The sequence below is a fragment of the Mauremys mutica genome, chromosome 6 (assembly GCF_020497125.1).
Source record: "Mauremys mutica isolate MM-2020 ecotype Southern chromosome 6, ASM2049712v1, whole genome shotgun sequence".
Lineage (NCBI taxonomy): Eukaryota > Metazoa > Chordata > Testudines > Geoemydidae > Mauremys > Mauremys mutica.
Window position 1 is genome coordinate 98740441 of NC_059077.1, and position 27793 is coordinate 98768233.

The 27793-nt window shown below is 41.2% G+C and overlaps 1 protein-coding gene across 3 annotated transcripts in view; it reads right to left on the reverse strand.

Moving 5' to 3' along the window:
* Position 1: 1 nt before the first annotated feature.
* FOCAD (focadhesin) overlaps positions 2-27793 on the reverse strand; it is a 190689-nt gene continuing 162897 nt past the window's right edge. For all 3 annotated transcript variants that reach the window (XM_045020370.1, XM_045020372.1, XM_045020371.1), the window contains exons 30-44: positions 25150-25269; positions 21523-21645; positions 18128-18205; positions 17657-17728; positions 17360-17462; positions 15904-15984; positions 14808-14936; positions 12122-12237; positions 9150-9410; positions 8374-8463; positions 6989-7166; positions 5720-5817; positions 4591-4842; positions 1458-1533; positions 2-451 (exon numbers count right to left, since the gene is read on the reverse strand). In XM_045020370.1, the coding sequence (XP_044876305.1) occupies positions 378-451; positions 1458-1533; positions 4591-4842; positions 5720-5817; positions 6989-7166; positions 8374-8463; positions 9150-9410; positions 12122-12237; positions 14808-14936; positions 15904-15984; positions 17360-17462; positions 17657-17728; positions 18128-18205; positions 21523-21645; positions 25150-25269 (1851 nt within the window). In that variant the 3' untranslated portion in view covers positions 2-377. The remainder of the gene's footprint in view (positions 452-1457; positions 1534-4590; positions 4843-5719; positions 5818-6988; positions 7167-8373; positions 8464-9149; positions 9411-12121; positions 12238-14807; positions 14937-15903; positions 15985-17359; positions 17463-17656; positions 17729-18127; positions 18206-21522; positions 21646-25149; positions 25270-27793) is intronic.

Consider the following 27793-nt stretch of genomic DNA (forward strand, 5'->3'; position numbering starts at 1 on the left):
TTGCAAGATTCGTTTTTAATTTTTTCACTTATTCATATAAAGGTTCCACCTATTACAGAAAGGCGGCTTTCTGCTGTCTGCAGCTTTCACTACACTATTTAAATACCTCTGAAATTCAGATTTCTAACTCACATTCAAAATGTAGCCCAAAGTTTGTCCTCATACCAGGCCAAGACAGCTCAGGATAGGAGCCGGCCTACTGACCAGTCAAATCAAATGACTTTTCTACTCTCTGAATCCCTGGGAAGAAAATCCCATAATACTTCATAGTATAAAATTTCTTTGGAATGACACTTATAGATGACTGAACATTTCTGCTATGCATTTTTCTCTCAGTATTAAGGGCCGTCAGATACGACAATGATGTTGTCTTATGGCTACCAACCATAAGCCTTAGTCCATACTGCTTTCTTCTTGAACTCTGGTAGAAACCTCAAAGCCAGAAGTGTAGCTGAGAAAACAAGGACAGGTCACATGATTATGTACACACTGTATAGTAAAATACAAGAATCACCTGTATCACAATTATTTCTATATTATTTTCATTGGCTGTTTTCAGGGTTCTGCAGAAACTAGTACAAGTGGGATGGTATTTGAGCCAGGGTCTCCAGGCACAAGCACAATACAAAATAATAATAATTAACTTTTCTCCCATCTCCTTCTCCTCTTGCTAATAATCCCACCTCATTCCCTGCTCTTCCCTGTTACTCCCCAAGCCCCCTGTTGCTTCCATATGAATGGCAGGACACTATGAAAGGGATTAGCTAAGGAAGTGTGTCTCATTTTTAGCAAGGGCAGGTTGGTCATATCACAATTTGCTCCTCCCATGAGACCCAACCTGTTTGTGGCCACTACAAACACTTCCCTGTCCCTGCAAAAGCATCCCCGGGTGCACACTGAAAAAACTTCAGGAAAACGGTTAGTCTTGAAGCAGTTTTACACTCTTTAGGATTAGCCAGGTTACACAGGGTTAAATAATTTTGAACTGGCTGTCAAAGATTAAAGGCCACATTAACTGATTGGATTACTGGTCTTCCCAGAACAATGACACACTAGGAAATGCAGAACAAAGCTTGCACTAACACTTGAAGTTTTTTAAAATATATATTTTTTGTAATTCTAACTTTCCTTAAAAACAACATGTACTCAAGCCATTGATATATGCCAGTAATCTTAACTGGACATTAACAAAGCTTTTGGAGTTTGATGCTATTTTATGCTAAAACTGAGAGCAACACATTCTATCTGGTGAGTGGGAGATAAAATGAGGGATCAAACAATCTAAAAAAGGATTTTAAAAGAGAAGAATGTTTATTTGCTTGTGGAGGTTATCTTAAAGCCAATATGTAGTTCTGTCATCAACATATGTTAACCTACAAACATTTTGCCTAACAGACTAATGCTGTTTTCCTGTGCTGAAGGAAATACAGGAATAAACAGTATCAGAAATACATTACCTTTCAACATGTCTCTGGAGGATTCAGATAGCACTTCTTTAGGGCTCTCCATTATATTAAACAGCCAGTCAACAAACTAAGATTAAAATGAATAGCCGTTGTAAATTAAAAGAATGTCCATATCAGAACACCACAAATTCTCTCTGACCAAACTGGCTTAAGACATGCACCCTACTCAAGTTTAGCTACAGTATATTTGGACTGAATGGCAAATCCACCCAAGTTAGAGTTTGCCCTTCACTGCATTACAACAATCCATTAGTATTTAATTTAACACAACAGTACAGGAATTATCTGAGTGATTATCAAAGTTATTTCTTTTTGCAGTATGTAAATGAGGCAAGCCCTCACTATTGCCTATTTCTATTATGATACTGGTCTTTGATCAGTGAATTCCCAACACATCATTTATTTGGTGGCTGGTGAATATTGCTGTTCATTCCTAACGTGGACATATAATATTCAGTGTCTTACTATTAAATCTATAAAGTAGTAACTCAGAATTGGTGCAGAGAAAAAAATCAAATAGAAAATGAGAGTTGCTAGGTTTATATTTTTTTCAAAAATCATTGTTAAGCTATTAGAAATTGTTACAGGTGTAAAACAGATTTAGAACTAGATTTCAGCTTAAAGCCTGCTTTCATGTCAAAGGGCAAAAGTTACTGTCGAATGTTAGATTTTATAATTATTTTTCAAAGGCTATTTGTTTGCACACCTGCTACTTAAGTTTTTAATCATCAGCCTTGGGTGGAATGGGACAGATATTAGGGCAAAAAAGGAGCAGTGTTTTAAGTGAGCCATTTGGCTGACTTGATATTTTGTTTGCAAGGCATGCTGACACTGTGTTTTGGAAATATACAAAATTGCTTAAGAAAACAGTTAATAAAGTTCTGAACTTTGCTCACGCAAAACACCAATTAAAAATGTGGACATGCAAAATAATAAATAAAACACTGCAGAACTGGGGTGGATTGAGAGAAGCTGGAGAATCACAGTAATAAGAGATGGAAAAAACATGATGTCACTCAGTGCCTCTCTCCGTCAATGAAGAATTGGTCACTTTAGTATATGTTCAAATATTTGGTCCAGTCTAGTTTTAAATATTCCAAGCAATGCAGTTTCCACCATTTCCCTTGGAAGAATCTTCCACCGCTTAATATATCCTACTACAACATACTGTCACAAGATCTTGCCTGACAGTCTGAATTTTGCCTTCTGGGGACATTTCCCTTCATCCCATTATCCCCAGTTATACTACTTTGTCGCATAGCAAGCACAGTAAATAATTCATCTCCAAATATCTGCACTCATTCTCCTTTATCAGTCTGTAAGGGTATAACTACATTCAGGGGCGGCTCCAGGCACCAAGTGCGTGCCTGGGGCGGCAAGCCATGGGGGGCGGCCTGCCAGTCACTGTGTGGGCAGCAGTCAGGCAGCCTTCGGCGGCACGCCTGCGGGAGGTCCTCCGGTCCTGTGGCTTCGGTGGCAATTTGGCGGAAGGTATGCCAAAGGCATGGGATTGGCAGATCACCCGCAGAAATGCCGCCGAATCTGTGTGACCAGCGAACCGCCCGCAGACGTGCCGTTGAAGGCCGCCTGACTGCCGTGCTCGGGGCAGCAAAAAACAGAGCCATCCCTGACTACACTGCAAAAAGAGACCACAGTAGTGAATTTCAGAGCCTGGGTCAACTGACTCAGTCTCATGAGGCTCACGCTACAGGGCTAAAAAACAAACAAACCACAGTGTAGATGTTCTCACTCGGGCCAGCGCCTGGTCTCTTTAACCTGGCAAAGGGAATGGGTCTCAGAGACCAGGCTCCAATCTGTGCAAGAACATCTACACTGATATTTTTAGCCCCCAGTGCTAGCCTCACAAGCTAGAGTCAGTTGAACCTGGCTCTGAGACTTGCTTCTGTGGGTTTTTTTGTTTGTTTTTTTGCACAGACATACCCTTAGCCCAGGGGCAGGCAACCTATGGCACGTGTGCTGAAGGCGGCACGCGAGCTGAGTTTCAGTGGCACTCACACTGCCTGGGTCCTGGCCACCGGTCCAGGGGGCTCTGCATTTTAATTTAATTTTAAATGAAGCTTCTTAAACATTTTAAAAACCTTATTTACTTTACATACAACAATAGTTTAGTTATATATTATAGACTTATAGAAAGAGACCTTCTAAAAACGTTAACATGTATGACTGGCACGCAAAACCTTAAATTAGGGTGAATAAATGAAGACTCGGCACAGCACTTCTGAAAGGTTGCTGACCCCTGCCTTAGCCAGACTTCCCAAAGTCAATGCCCTCAGCACCCAGATAATTTTTAATCACTTTTTTTCTGACTTTCCTCCAATTTTTGTTGTCTTTCTGGTAACGTATGTTGCCTAGACGAGAATACAATATTTCAGATGTATCTGGATGGTTTATTTTTTCAAGGCACAGACTCAAATGCTTTATTAAAACCTAATTAAAAATTTGCACATTAATGGCCTAGTTCTGCATTCTTCACACCCTCCAAACTCACTTCAGTGAGAGTTTTGTGCATGCAAAGAAGACAAGATCCAGTCCTTAATACATACATGTTTGTTTAAAATAATTAAATGTCAACGTACAGAGGTCACCATTTATATATATTACAGGAAACTCAAGCCAGATTTGCCAAGTTAGGCACATACAATCACACAAACACGCTTATGCATGCCTAAATTAGGCTTGCAAGTAAATGATGTGCACAATAAACTGAGGTGGAGGGGAGGGAGGAGAGATCGTCCACTGGTAGAGGATCTGCCCCTAAATGTTTGCATGCCGAACTAGCCATATGAAGGAGCAAGTATGCACATGCACACACCCCTCCCCCCCAAGTAAACCTACTTAATGTTAAACACCCAACCCTTAAGTGTTCTTTATCAACTTGCATCTTACTTTATTTAAGGGCATGTTTTTAAGTAAGTCCTATCTGGCTGCGATAAAGAAAAATGAGAGCTCAAGTCAGATGCAGTAGATATAGAGGAAATAACAGCTGCCTCACATAAGACCCAAGCTGACTCCACTGAGAACTGAGGGTGATCTGTCACCCTCAGAAAGTGCTTAGCATCTTGCATGATCAGGCCTTTAGAAAGTAAATTATGTGCAGCTTTACCTTTTGTGTTTGTTCTTTCCAAGGATCTTTAGCTAGCAAAAGCTGCACACTGTTTGGAAGGAGAGTAAGAGTCTCCTGCACAGAGAGCTTTTCAATTGGATGCTTGCCAAAATCATCTGCAGACAATTCTGGCAATACTTCTTTGTGTTTCCATGACGACCAGCTGGCACTGAGGCCAAGCAGTAGTGGAGTAGCATGGTCAGCCCAGGCAACCACAGAAGCTGCAAATATCCACAACAGGAAGTCTACAGCCTAAACAGGAAACAGACAAGTTTGGTTCATTAGTTAAATAATAAAGAAGAAAAAAATGTTATGACATCTCATTCTCCAGGATAAATCCTAGGCAACTGAATACTCAAACTTTGAGAGAGAAAGACTAAAGGCAGTTTAATGGTCTGGCTTTTGTACTTTAAAGTAGTACAACAGTATTTTAAAACTACAATCCTTAAAGCAAGGGAAGCAAATGGAAACAATTCGGAACCAGACTTCTTTAGCAATGCACTTATTCATTTTTTTATCTATACTGGAAAATAATGCTTATGGACAGGCATTTCAGCAAGGCCGGCATCCTGTTCCATGCAGATTAGCCACTTGCTCACCTCCATACTGCACATGGCTAATAGTGCTATGCTACATAGCAAGGGAGGAGGCTCCTTTCTGATGTCTGCAGCAATCAAATGATGCCCCCAAAGCATGAGATTTAAGTATCTCAGCAAGCATAACTACAAATAATATCAGTAGCCCTGAACTGTTCAACCCTTGTAAAAAAAAAAAAAAATGCCGCTGCAGTACTCTGACCTACTGGGACAATGAATGTCACAGATGAATTAACATACTATAAAGGAGCTTTTCCTTTTAACAGTTCCAAGTGTATAGAGTTCTACATGATACAGTTTTCTTTCATTCTCTGTCATTGTTCTCACAGGTTAGGTGCTAGACTTACTTAAGAGACATTAAATATATGTACATTTTAAAAACCTTTTGAGAACAATCAGTGATTTTCCTTATGGAGATAAATGGAGATTATTCTAAAAGATAAAAAGTGAGGGAATACTTGTTCCTTGGAAAGGACATAAATTACATTAGAAACCATTTTTTTCTGAAAGCTACATATTTTCACAGCATGTACCTCTTTAAGATCCAGATTTTGTAGAGGTATTGACTTGTAAGCAACATTTCTGATATAGCCCATCAATTCTAACAGCCAGTCCATTCTTTTCAATACTCCTGTAAGAACAAGAATATTGTCTTACATAAATGATAGTAAATACTCCTTCTTCTTTAAAAAGAAAGTGCCAGGAAACAACATAGCAATCAAACAGCAAGCCACGGGAGGAATAATAGCAACAATCATAACATTTAATTTTTGTGTGCCTATGCCAAAAGGCATATAGGCACCTTAATAATAACAGCTGGAATGCACATTATAACACAGACAATGTGGCTATAACAATCCCTAAAGCTAGCAAACTAAAAACAATACATTGAAAAAGATAATGAAAAAATAATCTTTCATAATAATTCCATCCTGCAGATATCACTGATCTGCTCCGTGGGCATCCCATATAGATTCCTGATCATGACATTCCAACACTAACACAGAAGAGATCACCCCCAATCAAATAAATCCAGGCTTTGTGTTGAGTCCAGTGCATGTTGGGAAAGAATCTGGGGAGTATAAGAAGTGGTGTGTAAAACCTCTTCCAGTGCAGATTTAATCAATAAAATTAATACAGTAGCTATATGCCTAATCAACTAGTCTCAGTGCTTTAAGGAGCCTCCCAGTACCCAAAGGCATACCACCATATAACTATTCAATATAACGATAACATTCCTTCCCTATAACTGCCTCACTGAGTTTTTGTAAGAGCTACCAAGACCAATCACACACCTTTCAGCAATCAATCAATCAATCAGACCTGGCTAACTCAAAACACATCCCTGCCTTCTTTATCCAAAGAAAACACCAACTACTTTCAGCGTGAGTATTGGGGGTGTGTACTCCCTTCCTTCCTAACTTGCCTCTCAGTTGCTCCTTTTATCATCTCCTGCTACTCTTAGTTTTGTATTTTCTTTCATTCATCTCACTTCTTACATACTAATTAACCTCCCTTATTTCAATCAAATACAGCACTTTTGCAAATCCTTCAAACACAGATGACGTCTGAAGTCCTTTCCATTTAAACTCCTATCCATTTGTATTTGTATAAGTTGGACTTTAAATTTTGGAGAGCAGTGACCTTGTGTTTTTGGTCTATAAATCCTCACATCCATTTATAATACTTCAGAAATAATACATAACGCACCTAGAAAGACTTGATTGGACCAAAACTTTTATTTAAAATAATTCATGCAGATTCATTAAGCTTTTTCACTTCTTCCTTCAGTGTGGCCTTACCTGTGTTTTCATGGCTTACAATTTGGGCATGGTAGAAACTATGAAACAACATCCATGCAACAGTTTCTTTCTGCTGGCATCTTACCGCAATACCAATCACATCATTCAAGCTCAACAAAGACAGTCGGCCTTGAGAAACTAAATACACTTTGATGAAAGTGACCTTTTCTATATTGTTCTGTAAAAGCAACAAAAACTTGATTAAAGTAAAACATTCTTCCTGGGTGACAACAGTAAAAGATACTACATGCCTCTGTACAGAGATGGGAGGAATCCTTCAATCATTAAGCCAGCTGATTTCTTTCTTTTTTTGGGGAGTGGGGGGAGGCTAAATGGATTGGACAGGATATAGTATATAATACATATCACGTGGGGTCATATAATAGCACATGAAATGCATGTAAGTCAGTACAATCAGACTGTGCTTATGCTTGTAAACAATGATTAATGCTTATGGAAGGGGTCAATATGACAACCCTTGTTTAAGTCTTATTTGCACAAGACAGGAACAACATGGGCTGCAGCAATGCAGATTTTCTCACGCTGCTTTTCCAATGTGACTTCATCCTGACCCCAAGGGACTAACCTCATAGTGAAAGGATAGTTCAGTTTCAAAAGCCTGTTTAAATTCTTGGACTGCGCTCAACAGAGTCTGCCAGCAAGGGTACCATGGTGGTTATGTGATATGGACACTTGCATATAAGGGGGCTTGATCTGAGATCACCAACTCATTCCACTGAGGTCACTTCATCACCAGATCATAACTTTTGATCATTATCAATCTCAACTCTATTTGAGCGAGTGATCTGGAGTTGGAAAGTTTTATATTTCATTATCCTCCTCAGCCATCCTGTCCGCCATAAAATATTTTGAACACATTTGAAATACAGTGTGAAAAATCTATAATACTGGCAAGTGTGAAATAAAAAAATTGCAATACAATTTTTCAATTTTGCAACAGTGTCCAGGATTCATGAACTCAGATGCAGTGGGTTACGACATTGTATTTAGTCTGTTTAAAGAATCAGATGGCTAATGTATAGAGGGAGGTGGTCTTGTGGTTAAAATACTAGACTGGGATTCAGGAGACCTAGTGTCTGTTACTGACCCAGCTTCAGACTTGTCTGAATTTGGAGGACGCCATTTAGGGACTGATTCAAAGCCCACTGAAGTGAATAGGAGTTTTTCCCCATTACCTCAGTTTCCCATTTGTAAATGGAGGGTAATGACATTACCACACAGGGTTGATGTGAGGATACATTAATCAGTATTTGAGAGGTGTTAAAATATTCTATGTGACGTGTAAAACGATACAGTGAGTCTTCATCCCACACATGAACAAGTGTTGGGAAGAGTTCTAGAAGTCTAGAATGAAACACGTTTACCTTAGAGAACTGGGCAATCCGGTCAACCTCTGCATCTGCCATTTCTGAGAGGCATTTTGCTACCTCAATATACATCTCCACTTCACTTCTCTGGAAAAAGAAAAAAAAGTGTGTGTTTATACATGGATAACTGTATTTTAATATCATTAAAGTAATGAAGAACCTAGGAGCCTTTTTATTCATTTGGATCATTTAATGAAGTTTCTAAATAAAATGAAGCTGGAAAATATATCACTTATTTTGCATTTATGGTGGACTTAAATAGTAAAATGAAATACATTCAACAAAATAAGAAGTTGGAAATTTCTAAAGAAAAGTGCTTTTCCTTTGGTGTATTTTCTGTTTGTTGTCCTCAAGGAATTTGTCACTGTGAGAAATTTTCTGTTAAAATTGTTTTTTTCCCGATTATTCTCTGCTTCCATTTCAACAATTATTTTACCTCAGTACAAATTCTATTTTTTTTTAATTGCCTAATTATTTGCTAGGCAAAGTCCACTACAATTTACCATATTCTAAAGAATATCTGAAGAATTTTTCACCGGTATGGTATTAGATTATTTACCCAAAACTCCTGCATCAAATTTTAAATCCAATGGCTCAGTGCAGATATCATGAAAGAAAAAAAAAAGTTTTTGCCAACTGCAGAAAACTCGGGCAAACATCTTATAGTGGCTTTTTTATCCCTCCATCCAGCCTTGCTTCCTAAACCCTCCCTACCCTAAAAAAACAAACCCTTAAAAATTCTGTACTAGAATGTGAATATTTACTTCTCTTACCTTAATCTCTTCCGGCAAAAGCTCAAATATTTTCTCTGCAGCCTGGCACAGAAGATTCCAGCAGTATTGGGCAGGGTTTGGAAGTTTCATAGCCTGGCTGAGTCCCTGTAAGATACTCTGGCAAAGCTCAGGATTTTTTGGGTGCTTCTTTGTTTCAAAATGCTGTACTAAAAACACTTCAGTAAAAGTCTGCAGTTTGTCTTCTGCAACGTGTTTCATCCATAGGGGCAAAGTAGTAAAAAGATATTTCCTGGTTTTCATCTGAAGGGCAAATACAGGGCATTACTGGACATTGGTTGTGCTCAAAGTCTTTCCTCCTACCTTAGATAATTAACACCATTATCTCACTATTCCTAAGGTGCTTCCTTTTACTAAGTATAGGGAATACTACTAATATTGAGGTAACATTAACTAGTTACAGTAACTCCTCACTTAACGTTGTAGTTATGTTCCTGAAAAATGCTACTTTAAGCAAAACGATGTTAAGCAAATCCAATTTCCCCATAAGAATTAAAGTAAATAAAGGGGGCTAGGTTCCAGGGAATTTTTTTTCACCAGACAAAAGATTATATTTTATATATATACATACATATACACACACACAGAGTACAAGTTTTAAACAAACAATTTAGTACTGGATAAATTCATGGTGGCTAAGTCCATAAATGGCTATTAGCCAGGATGGGTAAGAATGGTGTCCCTAGCCTCTGTTCATCTGGATGGCAGAAGAGAGATCACTTGATCATTGCCTGTTAGGTTCACTCCCTCTGGGGCACCTGGCATTGGCCACTGTCGGTAGACAGGATACTGGGCTAGATGGACCTTTGGTCTGACCCGGTACGGCCGTTCTTATGTTCTTATGTTACACAGTGATGATGATTGTGAAGCTTGGTTGAGGTGGTGAAGTCAGAGGGTGGGCTATTTCCCAGGGAATGCCTTACTGCTAAATGATGAACTAGCTTTTGGCTGAGCCCTCAAGGGTTAACCCGTTGTTGTTAATGTACCCTCACACTCTACAAGGCAGACGAATGGAGGGAGGGGAGACAGCATGACAGACAGAGACAGAGACAAACACCCTGTGTGAGAGAGATGCACATTGCACCTTTAAGTAGGCTAACCCCACTCTAAGTACATTGCCTTTTTAAGTAGATCAGCAAGTTGAGACAGCTCCCAGGAAGCTCCCTCCGTCCTGAGCCCTGTCATGTGGTCCCTCCCCATACATGGAGATGGGGTAAGTGGGGTGCAGGAGCAGGGGGGAGGGGGACACCCTGACATTAGCCCCCTTCCCTCGCACAGCAAACAGGAGGCTCCCGAGAACAGCTCCAAGGCAGAGGGCAGGAGCAGCACAAAGCAGTGGGGGGAGGGACAGCTGAATTGCTGGCCAGCTGCCACACAGGGAACTTAGGGGAGCAGGGAGCTGATAGGGGGGCTGCTGGTCCACCCTGGTTCCAAGCCTCCACCAGCTAGCTCCAACCGGCTGCTCTTTCTGCAAGCAGTGGACAAAGCAGGTGGCTGCCAAACAACTTTATAAGGGAGCATTGCACAACTTTAAACAAGCATGTTCCCTATCAGCAATGTAACAACAAAACAATGTTAACTGGGACAACTTTAAGTGAGGAGTTACTATATTAGAGGCAAAATTGGAAAGTTTTAAATGGCTCTAGAGTACAGTACACAGAACTTAATCTTCCCATATGATTTATAGCAGAAAGTAAAAGAGATTTACCAGTGACTCAGTTTCTCTCTTCTTCGATGCTAAAAAAATTGCACTCCACCTTCTCTTAGTTTTAGATTGAAATCTCCATTGTCCCTCAGCTATAGAGAAAGTGTAAAATTTTCAAAAGTGCCGAAGTCACTGGGACTTGAAGCACTTTTGAATTTTTTTCATCCCAAATAACTATAGATGCTTCTCTCACTTCTTTAATATTGTTATTATTTATTATTTGTATTACCATAGTGCCTAGGAACACTAGCTGAAGCAGTAATTTAATCACTTGTGATCTGTTACATTTTCCTCAGATTCTTTCACATACTGAGGATTGTGTCTTATCAGGCAGAGTACGACTGTGGCCTTCCAGCAGAACTCTTGGCCCATTCTACACAAAATGCACAACCCAGTACAATTCTTTGGCAGAGAGGTGCAGAAGCAGTGTACTCCAAACCTCTTCAAGACTGCTTCTTAATTTTCAGGATGATGCTAAACTTTACACTTCCTGGAGCTGAATGCACTGCCCTTGTGGCCTGCAGACTCTGTTGAGAAATGAAAGGCTCAAACTCAAGTCTTCTCCTTACTGGTGACAAACACCCAAACCAAATCCCAGAACTTTTAACATCTTTACCAACTCTAACGGATTACCAGTTCACTAAACCATGGAGAACTGGACAATCATAGACTAAAACTAGCAGGATTTTCTTCTAATTTTCTTCTAACGATTCTGGGCCAGCTTCTCAGCTGATGTAGATCAACACAGCTCCATCAGAGCTACATTATTCACCCTACCTAAGGCTGATATGGAATTTTGCAGGATTTCTGAAGGACTAATTTCATGCATTGCCAGGGGCCTTGTAGAGCCCATACTGAATTTCCACAACTTGATTCCCACTTTTCATCTGAGGATATCACCAATTTTGATGCTAACAAAGATTACATTACAGAAGAGAAGGAAAGCAAGATGAATAACTGACAAATAGATAGATAGGTGATGGAAGGTCTCAAGTCTGCCTTGAGTTTGAAGTCTCTGGTATAAGTAATTTCAGAGAGCCCTTAAAAGCCATCTGCTGATGTAACAAAACTTTTAGAAAATTCTGCACATATGTCACTTTGTGTTTGGATGAAATGCAGGGCTGGAATAATAAGCATGTACATGCGCAGGATTAAGATGTGCTGTCCTGTGTAAGGAAACTTGTACACAGAAAAGAGCACACAGAGGATTCATAAGCCTTCTGGAGCTTAATGCTGATATCATACATACGCTAAGACTGTAAACTAGAGGTGGTATGACCCACATCCCCAGGAGCATTGCAGCATTCTGAGATGACTGAGCCTGGGTCACTGCAAGTTCAATACACAGTTGCTGAATCTCTTCACCTAAAGGGGAAGAAAGTGAACAGTTTACAATGCAATTATTTTAATTTTCAATTTGTTCTCAGCCCATAATGCAGAAAAAATAAAAACGAAGGTAAATGTTTTTATTCTAGCAGAAATATGTTGTGTTTCTTGTGACACCACTGGTAACATTTAGAGCAGACCTCTCTCTCTATTTATGTAACTTCTTTATTACCATTGGATGTGTCCAGAATCCAAGCATATGGCATTCACTCAAATTTAATTGAGAAGAAAAGCATTAAAATGTGAACATGGGGAATAAAAAGAATCAATGTTCTTTGCTAAATGGAGAGAATAATCAAACTATTAAAGAACCCCTTGAAGAGGAACTAAGGATTGATATTCCTTTTTGCTAAGCTCAGCCTGTTCTGCTCCATTTACATTTAGCATGCTGTGCACCAGTGTAAATGTCAACTTTGCAGAACTACAGGTGAATCATTGTTATTGCTGTTGGAGCATGGGCACAGACATTCTTCTGGTCTGGGTGTAGGGGATCTTTCTAAAGAATAGAGTTCTTAAATTAGTTATTGAATTCCTAATTAGTGGGTCCTGTTTAGGCTCCCCAAAAATCCGAAATTGTCTGTCCCTTGATAAAGATCAAAATCTGAAAGGAGTTTGCTTTGCACAATGGAATGGCTTTCGTAACAGTTCATTCTATTGTAGCTGCACATGAAGGACAGGGATTTCAAATTTAATACTGACATTTAAAGTTAGACAGATTTAAGGTCAGAAGGGAACATCGTGATCATCTAGTCTGACTTCCTGCACATTGCAGAACAGAGAATCTCACCCGCCCACTCCTGAAATAGACCCCTAACCTCTGGCTGAGTTACTAAAGACCTCAAATCATGCTTTTAATACTTCAAGTTACAGAGAATTCACCATTTATGCTAGTTTAAATCTGAAAGTGACTTGTGCCCCATGCTGCAGAGGAGGACGAAACCCCGCCACAGGGTCTCTGCCAATCTGAACCAGGGGAAAATTCCTTCCTGATCCCAACTATGGCAATCAGTTAGACCCTGAGTATATGGGCAAGACCCACCAGGCAGATACCTGGGAAAGAATTCTCTGTAGTAACTCAGAGCCCTCCCCATCTAGTGTCACATCTCCAGCCATTGGGAATTTTTGCTACTGGCAGTCGCTGATGGGCCACATGCCATTGTAGGCAGTCCCATCATAACATCCCCTCCATAAACTTATCAAGCTTAGTCTTAATTCAACTTTGCTTTATATACATTTCCAGAATACTTGAAAGTGGAACCGTTTGTTATTAATCTTATTTATTTGGGCCAATATTTTCAAAAATGGAAGCCTAAAGTTGACTGCAATGGATGCTGTTGAGTAGTTTTACTTCTGAAATAAGGTTATAAACTTCAATGTCTAAATATGGATTTAGGAGCCTAACATTATGCTTGTGATTCTGAGACTCTTGACCTAGAAATTTAGCCTTTTCTTTAGCATATTGTTTGGTACCCAAACTATTTGTCATTTGTAAGCATTCACCAAATAGTTTGGATTAATAATTTACAGATTATAGATTGTTTGCAAACTGTTCACACAAGCTATTTGTTATTCAGTAGTTGTGAGGTATGCCTATCCTAAATCACATAGTATTGTTTCTGCTCCATGAATGCAGCACTGAACTTTTTAAAACAGGAGAATAATCTGTTTTTGTTATCAGTTTATGGATGAATTAATCATTCATGTTAGAATGTGTGAAACTTTCAAGATTCATAACCATATTCACAAATACCCATCTGTCATCCAAATATTCATGAATAACTATTATTATGACTAGACTCAGTATGTGTCACAAAAATATTCATGATCATGTTTCTTGAAAATTACTTCAGGGTTTCACATTTCCAGTTTGGATGTCAGGCTAAAATACAATTGCTCTGCTTTCTGCTTCTGTAGCCCAACATCAGCACTGCTCATGAACCACCTACTCATACAAAGGGGGTATCTATTCATTTCTTTATGCATATATTTAACTTCCATAATGCTACCCAGGTACAATGAGAAGAGTTTATCTGTCAAAGACCGAGCAGTCTCAAATGCCATCTAAATTCAATTAAAATGAAGGAACTAAACGGATGCACTGTTTCTTCTGGAACTTCTGAGGTTTACAATAACACAATTTTTCCAGTGTGTTAAAGAAGTTTCCACATTCAAAGCACCATTCAGATACTGAGAGCAATATGGACAATTTGGTTCAATATGAAAAATGCTCATGCAAATTTCTCTATATATAACTTAAGAGAATTCATTGAAAGAACACAACATCAGGCAAAAATATCAGCAAAACCTGCTATGAGTTGACAGATCTTTCTACATCTGGCAAGGGCTTTGCTTTCCACAATGACAGTTTCATAATTTCCAGAACTTCGGATTTAAGAGGGAATGTTTGCAAACATAAGCTCAGAAACACAAAAATCATACTTTAGGGTATGTTAAATCTAGACTCTTTAAAAAACTCTGGACAGTATGATCTTTTGAACATAAGTCACATGAAAATGATCCAAAGGACTCATAAAAATCATTAAACTTACCAAAGTTTAGTCTCATCAAAGGAGAAAGAACTGAAGCCCAGTTCACAGGTGGATACTGGTAGCTTTCTCCAACTAAAGCTATAGGTGCCAAAGCTACTTTCACCAAGTGAGGGGGAATGGATTCAGGGCCTGCAACAGAACAACCAATTATCATCTGAATTTCATGATGAGCAAATTGGGTAAAATAACCAAAACAAGGAATATAAAAGCATAAGACGTGAATTTATAATATTACATACTGGAGTGAAAAACAATTTGTAATGAAAGACAAAGACATTATAAAAGCACCTAAAAATTTTCTGCCATTTGTATTGCCTGCAATTGGCTGAATATGCTGCAAACTTTTTGGAATGCAGTTGTTGGATTATACAAAGAATGGTCTGCTAAAGAAGTGTTCTTCTGTTTCTGCTGAAGGGGAGCTAATCTAAAATTAATGAAATGAATAAAAATAAATTAAAATGTGTACTTCTACAGCAACTCCCATTGAAGACTCTCAAAGCACTTTACACACATTAATAAATTAAGCCTTACACCACTTCTCTGAGGTGAGTAATTATTGTCTTCGTTTTACAGGCAGGGAATCTGATGCAGAGAGATTGCATGATTTATCCATATTCACACAGGAAATCGGCACCAGAATTCGGAACAGAGCAAAACTTTCTGCCACCAGTTCCCCTAGTTCCATCTAACAGACATCTACAACCCAAATTCTAGCCCTCATTTGACTTCTACCCAAGCCCAAGTCGAAGGCTCTGTATTCACTGCAAAGAAGGTGTGGATTGTTTTTTTAAACATCAAGATCGCTAACTCAATATAAATTCCGACTGGAGTCTTAAAGGCACAGGTAGCTGAGAGCTGGCCTCAACTAGCTATGCTGTAGTAAAAACTACCTGGGTCATATCTCTACTCTGATTTTCTACACAAATTTAACAAGGTTCCGACATGGCTTATATTAAAATATTTTTGACTGAAATTTCTATTTTTAATATAATTCATTAGTGATTTTTTATAGTTTATACAGGTAAAAACATAGGTCAAATCACATTTTACAGAAGCAGCACATTATCACATCTTTATGGAATTTGCTCCATCTCACCTTTCTTTCCTCCTTCAATGGCAAAGTCAATAGCTGCCCTGATAAAGCTGTTTTCAGGCAAGTAGCTGAAGTCTGGAGGCACTGTGAAGACAAAAAATATGAAATAAGCCAGCAACTTGGCAGGACAAATAATAATTTCCAACTACCCTATAAATTCAAAGGCAAAATTAGGTATTTATGAACTGATCCTCGGTTAACAGACGGATAGTGACTATTTCTATTAGATCAAAAGACTGATGCAGATGTTATCACTGGCTTCCCCCTAGCCCATCTTTCTTTCCATGTGAATTTAGTGTTGATGAAAAGTGCTGGACTGCCAGCAATGAAGAACGGATTCATTCATTTGTCCCCTAAAAAGCTATTGTGGTGTGTAAACTTCTCCCCACACCTCAGTTTATATGTCTCTATCCTAACCTGTAGGGAACACTGCTAAGGATAATAGCACAGGTTACCCTCCACACCCACTAAGTCCTTGGCCTCTCTGCCAAGACTGCCGCCAAGAGGATTGAGGGTTGTTTTTGTGGTGTTCACATGTGTTCCTCCTTGATGCTACTGACTCATTCACAACTTGAGTCAGGTTGAAACTAATGGCCTATACTTAGCTCCCTCTACTGAATTATATTTCCCACCAATCATCTTGCCCTGCAATCATTTACCTGGTGGATTACTGGTGCAGTTATAGTTGGTCACTCCATACCATTAGGTGAAATTCACACCTGCACTGAGGGCCAGTAAAGAGTCTATGTACCACTTAAATCTCACTTAAGCGCTCTTGTAGGCTTAAGTGGGACATAAGTGATGCATCGCCCTCATGCTGACCCTCTGCACAGAGATGAATTTCATCCTTTGTGAATAGCTTACTGGACTGCTTAAGATGGCAGATTAGTTGTGCCTTTTAGCTAATCAGAGAATAGCTCACCCTTAGGAGTACAGTTATGAAAAATTAATCTCATTTATTTTCCTTTCTTTGTATTGGTTGGTTTTTAAATGTTTAAAATATTTAAGGGAAAAAGATGCAGAAATAAGAAGTCAGCAAATTTGGAAATCCAATTAGCTCTCAGAGCACAGTATAAATATTTCAGTTATGAAACATAGATCAAGGTCCTCCTACACAAATCTAATTTTAAAACAATTATGAATTATTCTATGTTGTAAATTTAAAACTAGAGAATACAGATTGGACTGGAACAGCTTAGCTTGTGAGCTCTTAGACTCTGATTCTGCAAGCAAAAACATGTGAATAGACCCTTGCACTCAACACCACTGACTTTAATGGGGCTCTGCACGGATACAAGGATCTGACTGCATGTTACAACTTGCAGGTTCGGTGCCCTTGGATTAGGAGCTTTTAGAGCCAAAGATTGTCTTTTCATTTTACATGGGTGCAGTGTTCTAGCATAAGAACCTCCCTCTAAAGCCTGTCACGTATTCTTAAACAACAACAAAAGCATCTTACCAGACGTTCTGTTCTGGGTTGAGGACAAACTGGATTGATGAAGGTGTCCTAAAAGCCAAGCTGCATTTGTCTGAAGACCAATCACCCCAGAAAAACTGACTATCTGTGAAGGCAATTATTGGACATGAATTTGTAGGCTAGTCTCATTAATGATAGTCTCTTCATTCTGTGCTGCAACAGCACACTGGACACAAAAAAAATGTACTTTTTTTTAAAAATTAAATCTGGATCCTCCACGCAAGGTACTGTAGTACAGTGCACATCACACATTATTGGAGACAGACACGATCCTCTCACCTGAGTCAGGGTTCTGATGATTTCATTAAGTTTATTTTGAAACTGGGAGGACTGGATAGCCTCAGATTTCAGCTGCCAGGAAAAAAACAAACAAAAGGATGTGAACATCTGAAGGAAAAGCAAAACAATGAAATGCATAATTGGTGGTGGAGGAACCGGTTTAGCTCTCATACACAACAAATATTGTTGAAAGCAACCTAAGGACCAAATTTTCTTTTCAAAGATACTATTCTGACAGAGGAAATACATTTTTGTACATATAATTCAAAACTCTGCAGAAAACTGAATGTTTTGCTATTAAATAAGCCTAGTTATTTAATTATTCGATATATTAACCACCACCTTCCCCCCCAAAATCCATCCTGGTGTTATAGGTGCTCATGGAGATGTGATGCCATTCGGTTTTCCAGCCTGAATCTTTAACTTTGTTTCTAAAGGAAACACAGGTATCATGTGCTTATATCTTTTTACCTGTATCATGGATGCTTCAGAACCCACCAACGCAACCAGCCCATTGACAGAAGCCAGACGCTGCATTGTGGGAGACCCCTATAAATCCAAGCAAAATCAACACATGACAAAGGGGTTGAAGGCGGCATAACACTGAACAGCAAAGGCATTTTCCTCCAAGAAAAGATGTTCTTTTTAATTCTGAACTATACAGACATACCTCTCCACCAACAAACTCATATGCTGGCCTCAGAGCGTGAGATCCAACTATGTTACCAAGGCTCTGAAATAAACAGCATTTCAGGGACTTGCTCCTTTTCGCAAACTCAAATAATAGTATATTTCTCATTGACATAGCACCTCCCAGTACAGTATATTCCAGTCTAACATCTTTGAAGTGCATCATCCATAAGAACATGCTGATATGATCTAGTCTTTATACAGACTGTCAAAAATTTGTGTTAATAATATTTACCTTCAAATCCCATCTTGGAGGATTCATTTAGGATCTGCTTTTAAAATTACATTTCATATGTAATTTTTTGGTACAATGATAAATCATTACTATGGAATTGTAAGCATAATAAATGAATACATTTCACTCAATTCTCTATTCAGTTATAATGACGGTGATTAACGTTGCCTTCAGTAGGCCTAAAATTGTTCAGCTCCACCTACTACACTAAATGCAATCTAAGCATCACAGTGTAGCTTCTGTATGCACTGGGCATACAGATGGCAATTACAGGCTGATAAAAGTAGAGCGAAAGCCATTTATTACTTAATGAAATATGCACTTAGGGTAAACTTACAGTGAACAGCAAAACACAAATTCCATTTTGCCAGTCTAATTTTTGTTAAGTACCACCATACTTCATAAGTAATCTCAATTTTAGTGTGACTACTCATGGACTAAGATACTACTCACGGTGAATAAAGAATGCAGTTGAGCTCTCACAGACTATCTGGAATCTTTTTGGTAGAGAGCTGTCTTACATTACTTTGTTGCTTATAAAACAACAACGGTTAATAACCTTTCTGTAACTATTGTTCTTCAAGATGTCTTGCTCATGTCCATACCACATTAGGTATGCGCACGCTGTGTGCACAGTTGCTGGAGATTTTTCCCTCAGTGGTATCCATCGGGCTGGCTCTAGCGCCCTCTGGTGCACCCGTATAAGGAGCTCAGCCAGTTCCACACCCTCTGAGTTACTTCTTGCCAGCTAACTCCGACAGAGGGGCAGGAGGGTAGGTCGTGGAATGGACATGAGCAACATATCTCGAAGAACAACAATTACAGAAAAGTTAGTTACGATTTTTTCTTCTTTGAATGCTTGCTCATGTCCATTTCACGTTAGGTGCCTCCCAAGCGATAGCTTAGGAGGTGGGCTAAGAGTTCATGGACATGCAGATTGCAACACTGCTCAACCAAATCCAGCATCATCACTAGCCTGCTGGGTGACGGCGATATAGGATGAAAAAGTATGCACCGATGACCAGGTCGTGACCTTCCAGGAAAGGTATGACAAGAGGCACGATATCAGCAGCTCAAAAGGAGGGCCTGAGAGTCTTGATAGGACCAGGTTTAGGTCCAATGGAGGAATGGGTTCACGAATTTGCAGGCATAGTCTCTCTAAGCCTTGAAGAAGCAAATGGACATTTTGTGAGAAATAAACGACCTACCATCTACCGGAGGGTGGAAGACTGAGATGGCTGCTAGGTGTACCTTAAATCAATGAAATGGCTAGGCCCGGCTGTTTCTGAAGAAGCAGATCCTCCAGCACAGACTGGAGAGGTGAACCAGCAGGTCAGAGGCCTCATTTGGAGGGCCACATGGAGAAACACTTCCATTTGGCAGGGTAAGTTGCTCTAGTAATGGCCACGTGCTCCCTTCTGCTCCCCAGCAATGACACCACCGACTCTTGTACTGCTGGCGAAAGCAGTACTGATAGCTAAGGCTAAGATTTTGTTATTGTTATTTTTAGTAAAAAAGTCATAGACAGGTCACAGGCAATAAACAAAAATTCATGGAAGCCATGAACTGTCTATGACTTTTGCTGCTGCAGCTCCATGGTTTCCCCCACCACTGTGGTGGCTGGGAGCTGTGGGGTTCCTCCTCTATCCATGGCGGCTGGGAGCTGCAGGGTGACCATATTTCCCAAAGAGAAAATGGGACACCTGAGCCGCTCACCCAAGCCCCCCAAGCAAGGCTGTTGCCTATCACTGGAACACTGAGAAGGGCCCCCTCAGGAGTCTGTCACCTGTCCCTGAATCTTGCAGGGAGCCCCCCCGTCTCTTCTTGCTGCTGTCACCTGTCACTGGAACCCTGCCAGCTCTGGGGCTGAAGCAGAGAATGTCAGGGCGATCTCTGAAAGTCCCACTGGTGCCGTATTGCCCCTCGATGCCGAGGGATTGTCTGGGACTGGACTCAATGTAGCCTGCATATGAGGCCAACTCAATGGTCCCACCCTCAGAGCAGGGGCAGAGGAGTCGCCTCACTCAGACCACAAACCACTGTGCTCCCCATACTTGGCTCTCTTCAGAGTCCCCTCTTGGCCAGCTGAATCTTATGTTTTTTCTTTGGCACAGGTGAAGGAGAATGGTGCCAAGAGACTCACTCGGTGGGAGGAGCACTTCACACCAACGCTGAAGTACTAGGTGGGACCTTCTTGGCTCCAATGAGGGACTAAGTGCTGCCTCCATCAGGAGGGAGTTCAACTTGTTGTTCTTTGTATGGGGCTTGAAATCTTGACAGATCTGGCAGTGGTCCCTGATGAGTCTCTCCCATGCACTTCAGACAACTGGAGTGCGGGTCACTCACAGGCATGGGTTGGCTGCAGGAGGCACAGGGCTTCGAACCTGGGGACCGAGGCATGCCCCAGCACCAGATGAAACTCCACTAACAGGGTGAGAAGCACCAACAAAGCATATACAACTAATCTACAGCAGTCCAAACTGAGAAAATAAAGAACTGGGATAGAGAAAAAAGGGAAAAGGACTAAACTAAGAGCACTGAGTAAGAGTTTGTCAAAGCAGGAGGAGCTGTTCCAGTGACTGTCACAGGCGGTCAGAGGGATCTGAAAGGGTGCGGAGCCAGCAGGCTCTTTATACTGGCGCATGAGCACACAAAACCATAGGGCACTAGAGCTAGCCCAATGGATACAACTGTGGGAAAAATCTCCAGTGACTGTGCAAACAGCGCGCACACACCTACCGTGGAATGGACATGAGCAAGCATGAAAAGAAGAAAATATTGCTTTTTCTTTAAACAGACTGCAGAGAGTCTTGCTTCTAAATGTGAATCTATTCACCTGCTCAAATAATTCAAACTATTCTTAACTATCTTCTTCTCCTTAATTAAATAAGCTCAGTAGTAATTTATTTTTTTTAAAAGGAGAGACAGACAGCTCCTCTACCTCTGCAAGAACAATTTTCATCCAGGCAGGAAGCAGTCTGTTACTCAAGTCTTCTGCTTTCCCATGTCCACAGACTGACAAGCCATGAACTATGCTACCCAATGCCAAAGCAAAACCGGATGTCTGCAGGAAACACAAGATGTCAAAAACACAGATTACAAAACAGCTTTCACAAAAGCCCATGTATTCCTTTTTCAAAAGAAAAACATCCTGCATTTTCCAGGTGCAGTACTTCCCACTGATATGTTCAATAACACAAGCTACATCATCATTCAAAATAGCAGGTGCTTTTAAAATGAATAGTTGACTGAAACAAAGACAAAACTACAGGTATCAATTTCAGGAAATCGAATTACATGAAGCATCCAGTTTTACGATGTTGAGCCCTGTCATGCTGTAACGTACTGGTCTGATGTGTGTCTATGTATACTGTAGCGGGGTGAACACCCGCTTCAGCCCTGAAGGCGCTGAAAAAGCCCTGCAGAGGGCTGGGGCTTGGGGAGAGAGCAAAACCCCAGCTGACTGGCAGAAGTGGCTGCACCTGGGGCCAAGCCCCAAACTGAGCAACTAGGCCTTATAAGAAGGCCAGGGCAGCCAAAAGCTAAGCAGTCTCACTCTGACTGGAGAGAGAGACAGGCCTGGCTGCTGGGGAACTCACCTGGGGACCTAGGCAGGGCTGGGGAAAGGCCTTGGGGGCTGGGAGGCCCTAGGCCAGCAACTCCCCAGGATGCAGGGTCTGGTCATAGGCCCACATAGATATTGGGGTTGCAGAGGGGCAGCCTGAGGGTGGGTAAAGGCAGCCAGTCCAAACTCCTTGTTGCCTGTAATGATTGGCTGACAGACTGCAGTTCGCCCCAGGGCGCAGGGGCCAGACTGTAACTGGTGCGGATAGGGGCTGGGGGTTCCCCTGGGTGGGGAGACCCAGAGAAAGGGGGGTAGTGCCGGGGTGGGGAGGGGCAGCACACAAGACAAGGGCACCAGGGTCCAGGAGGGACACGGGGTCAACGACAGGCAGGACACCTGACCTGCCAAGGGCGCTCCTGGCTGGAAAATGAGTTAATTCCTGAGGACGACCAGCAAGAGGCGCCGCAGGGGTGAGTCTGCACCCTTACATATACATGTCAGGGAATTATGTTGCCCTCTAATGACTGGCTTTAAAAAAGGATAGAGGCTGCTACTGCTATCAGTTAATGGACTTCTTTAGGTCAAGTGATAGATACCTGTTTTTTGAGAGCTGAAGAACAAGTGTTGTAGTTCAGAGAGATATTTAGGCCACCATCAGCAAAAGCTTAAGCACCTGCTTAAATCAATGGCATTACGCATGTACTTAAAGTTAAGCATGTGCGTAAGTATATGCGTTATTTGCAACACATATATTTTTAACTATACCAGGCAACATAAAGGCCTCCTTTGCCTTAACCTGGTGATGAGGAAGGAACTAGTGAAATGCAAATGAGTTAATAATGCAACTATTAGGACATCAGCAGCTGTACAGACACTCATCATGATCACAGTGGATTCTCATTGCAAGTTTCTACTCCTTGATTCTGTGGGACAAGGTCTCTGCTTTAGGGCAAGGAATTCTCAACCTTCTTCAGTATGGATCACATTTTAATATCAACATTGTCTCCTCGACCAAATCCCCTCCCATTCACAAAATACCTAACTTCACAATTACACAACACCCTTGTTGCAACTGTAGCAATTGCTTACAGTGGAACAGTGATATTATGAAATAATGTAACGTATTTTTAGCTTCTTTAATGTGATTTAGCAGCTGGAAAAAAGAAGGAACTAGTATCATATGACCAGCTAACTGTCTGCAGACCACCAGCAAGTGCCCCAGGGACCAAGGTGCAGAAGCCTCTCTTTTAGCCCCTCTCTTTTCTGATGTGAAGAAAAAGGATTACAAAAGTAAATGTTGATTTGCCTCCCATTTCCAGATAAATTTACTAGTCTGCTGATTATTGTGAAGATTGGTTTTGGTTGTGAACACTACTGTTAGCATTTCCTCTCGGTGACAGCCCTTCTTCTCTTTTCCCATTGGTAGAGATTGGCTAGACGAGGAGGAAGAAGCAGTGCTGAAACAAGGCTGTTGGAGCAAAGCAAGTCAAACTGTGACAGAAGGGCAGTCAAGGGATGCTGAAGTAACAAAAGGGTGCTGTTTTGGTCATCTGTTAGATGGAAATCCTAGAACGGGGGGTCTCAAACTTCACTGCACCGCAACCCCCTTCTGACAACAAAAATTACTACAGGACCCCAGGAAGAGGGACAAAAGCCTGAGCCCACCCAAGCCCCTCCAGCCCAAGGTGTGGATGGGGGTAAAGCCAAAGCCCCATCTCCCCAGGCCGGGAGGCCAAAGCCGAAGCCCAAGGGCCCTGCTGCCCAGGGCTGAAGCACTTGGGCTTGGGCCCCAGCAAATCTAAGCCAGCCCTGGCAACCCCATTAAAACAGGGTCGTGAGCCACTTTGGGGTCCCGACCCACAGTTTGAGAACCGCTGTCCTAGAACGCTGACAGTGTGGAAAGGGACACCCTAGAGGAATTTGTGGTTGAGACACCAAGCTATTAGGGTTGTGGTTGTGTAAAAGTCATGGATAGGTCACAGGCAATAAAAAAAATCAAGAAAAAAAGCCCTGTCCTGTCCTGTCCTGACTTGTACTGAAAAATATCCATGATAAAATGGGAAGGGACAGGGCAGTTCCAGGGGACTCTGAGTTCCAGGGTCTCCCTGCCAACAGTGGCAGAGGGAGCTGCATGGTCCCCCTGCCCCCTTCCCATTGGCAGGGAGCACTGCAGGGGTCCCCCTGCCCCCCGACAGCAAGGGAGCACTGTGGGGGTCCCCTGCTCCTCCCCAGCGGCAGCAAGGGAGCACTGCAGAAGTCCCTCTGCCCCCTTGCGACAGCAGGGGACCTGCGGGGCTCCCCCTGTCCTCCTGCAGCAGTGGGGAGCTGCTGGAGGTCCCCCTGCCCCACCGCAGCAGCCGGGGATTCCCCGGCTGCTGCGGCTGGCAGGGAGCTTCGGGGTAGCCCCAGCACCAGTGGCGGCTGGGAGTTGTGGGGTATCTCTACTGCCCATGGTGGCTGAGAGCTTGTAGGCCCGCTGCTTCAGGCGGCAAGGGATAAGTTACAGCTTCCTAACTCTGCAGGAAGTGATAAGACCCTGCAGCTCCCAGTCCCCAGGTCTGAAGTCACAGAGGTCTTTGGAAGTCACAGATTCTGTGACTTCCTCAGCCTCCGTGACAAAACTATTGCCTTACCTATAATTCAAGAAAGGCTATTTCCCCAGGAAGAGAGTGTCTCAAGAACAGAATTAGGAAGAAGATATTAATTAGAAGGTTCAAGGTGCTGAGACATCCTGAAATGAAAATATAAGCTTTTCCCTTAAACATGGTCAGCATATATAAATTCAGTTTTTGTCTCACCCTTTGGTAATGAACAGTTACAGGGAATATACATAATAAACAGATGGCCTTCATTGTACCCTCCTCAAATCACACTCTTTCAAACAAATATCCAAGAAGGATCAAGGAATTTCCATCTTACACTGACATGGGTGCAGCGTTAAAGATACACAGGAAAAGACAAACAAATATAATGAAAGAAAGGGGTCCAAACTGTGGCTATAACCTGCTGATTATTTTCTGCTAACGTCCGCAACTTGTTCATGATCTCTTCAGCCTCCACTGCCTCTATGATTTTCATGCTGAAAGCAGAGACGCAGGAACAGGCAATGGAGTAGGCAAGGATCTGAATAAAGGGAAAGGGGAAAAATACAGGTAAAAAAACCAGACAGGTTAACATTTCCCAGGGTGGGAACACACAGGGAACAGCTTTTATTGAATACTGTAGACATACACCAAGGCACCTTGTTCCTCCACCCTACTCCAGATAATAAGTAACCCACCCCAAATGTATTTAAGGATATCTAATTCTAGAAAACAAGTGAAATAAAATGTGGATACAGTCATTCAGTATAGGAATAAGTTCACTGTAAAATAACCAGACCAATACAAGCTTTCCACATGGTTTCCAATGCTGCTGCATGCTACATGTCAGAATTGTGATAACACTCTAATTTACAATATCTGGCCATTAACAAACAAACAATCAAACATCAAAATTACACTACTGACTAACTGATATTCCAAACCTAAGGAAATCCAATGTTCAGAGCTACACATATGCCCTCAACCCAAACTTTTGTGCCCAGGTACTACAGATAGTAAGAGACGTACCTAGTATTTTGAAATGTTTATGAATTCCTATATCTAAACCAAAGTAGTAAATTGTAATTGCTGCCTTAACTCTGGTCTCCTTTGCCTTTGTATATTTTATTCAACTCAGTGTTAGCACAATGCTAGTATTTGTTGTTTATTTGGAGACAGTGTTGTGACATTTTAAGATAATACTAAATTCTTCATTGTAGTGAACAGAAACTTTACATAAGATTATAAGAGATGGGTTTATAAGGACCATTTCATACTCTAGGTGTCCAGAAAAAAGTTTACAAAGCAAAGCACTTGATACTGACAGTACAGTGCCTGTGTAGGCCAAGGCAGCAGCCATTATGCACTCAGCAACAGCGCTCACAGCTCTTCAATACTAGAAACTGCTGAGACAGGAAATCTGGTCAGGACACCCAGATTCTTTCTCACTCTTCCTGAAAAGTACTATAAGGTCTTTACTTTTCTCTTGACAACCACAAGGCAGGTAAAAGACCTTTGATTTAGGATCTCATCCAAATGATGGATAATGATATGTACCAGGGATGTTATAAATACTGTGTAATGGAACTTATACTATAACTGTAAAGTATCTCCAGGGTGAGCAGTTCTCAACTAGGAGTCTGGGCCCCCCTGAGGGGCCACAAGCAGGTTTCGGATGTCCATCAAGCAGGGTTGCCATTAGACTTGCTAGAACTCAGGGTGGAAAGTTGAAGCCCCACCGGGTATGGCAGAACCCCGGGACCCCGAGCCCCACCACCTGGAGCTGAAGCCAAAGTCTGAGCAACTTAGCTTTGCGGGGGCCCCTGTTGTGTGGGGCTATGGGCAACTGCTCTGCTTGCTATTCCCTAACGCCTGCCCTGGTTTTTAATTTACTGGATATGCAGAAAAACAGTTGAGGGCCAGGAACCCAGGTGGGTCAGGAAGTTTTTATAGCATGTTGGGGGGGCCTCAGAAAGTAAAATGTTGAGAACCCCTGTCCCAAGCAATGCAGGATACTGATGGCTTATGTATTTAAAAACATGCAGTGCTGTTCTGGCACAATTATAATTATGGTAAAGAAGGATTTTTTAGAATTATAAGGCTTATTTTCAGCTGTTTTTCGTTTCCTAGAAAGATTTGTCCTCTGGGCTGACATTTTTCGTGCTTAAGTCCAAAACTACATGCTTAAAAATATTTTTGGTAAAATTTTGTTTAACCTTCCACACACATGGTCACATTTTTCAGTATGTGTAATCAGAAGATCACATAATAAAAGAAAATACTTTGAGGTTATACCACAATGTGCTGTGATCCCATTAGCTCTCATATGCATCAAGGCTGGACCAGCTCATTACTTGGATGGGAGACCTCCAAAGAACACACCAGTGCAACAGGATACAATATTGATGAGTCAGGGATTAACCCTGTATGGTGCAGGTGTGGAATGTTGAACATATTGGACAGGAATAAGACAGAGAGTGCAGAAACCTTCCCCACAAACACAAATGGTAAGCTATGGTCCCAACCACTTCTGGTCATTAAAGATTCCATGGCTTTTTTTTTTTTTTTTGGTAAGTGTAGTCATCCTGGGCAAACTGTAACTGTATCCTGGGCAAACTGTAACTGGCGTAATTACATACCTTCTCCCTAAATTCCCTATGGAGTTTCAAATTGAAAAGAAGTCTGCTTTACTTCTTATTCCAAAGTTTTTTGTAATGTTAAACAGCTGCTGCATTTCACTCCAGCAGTTGCTGCATTGAAGCCTATGTAAAGTTTGTACATCAGCTAAGGTTCTGTAAAGCACTCTATAATCAATGGGGATGACAAATTATTTTATAGCTATAAAACACTTTATTGCATAATCCAAGAACTACACAAGGATAATATACAACATATATTGACTGCAAGCAAAAACTGAACTAGATAAAATATACCTTTATTTAAAAAAAGAAAAGAAAGTTTTAGTGCTGTACAAAAAAGTAGAACTTTGTACCGATAGTTTATAAATCCCTTGGAAAAATAGGGGATTATGTAACACAACTATTCAGCATGCAATGGGCTTAAGT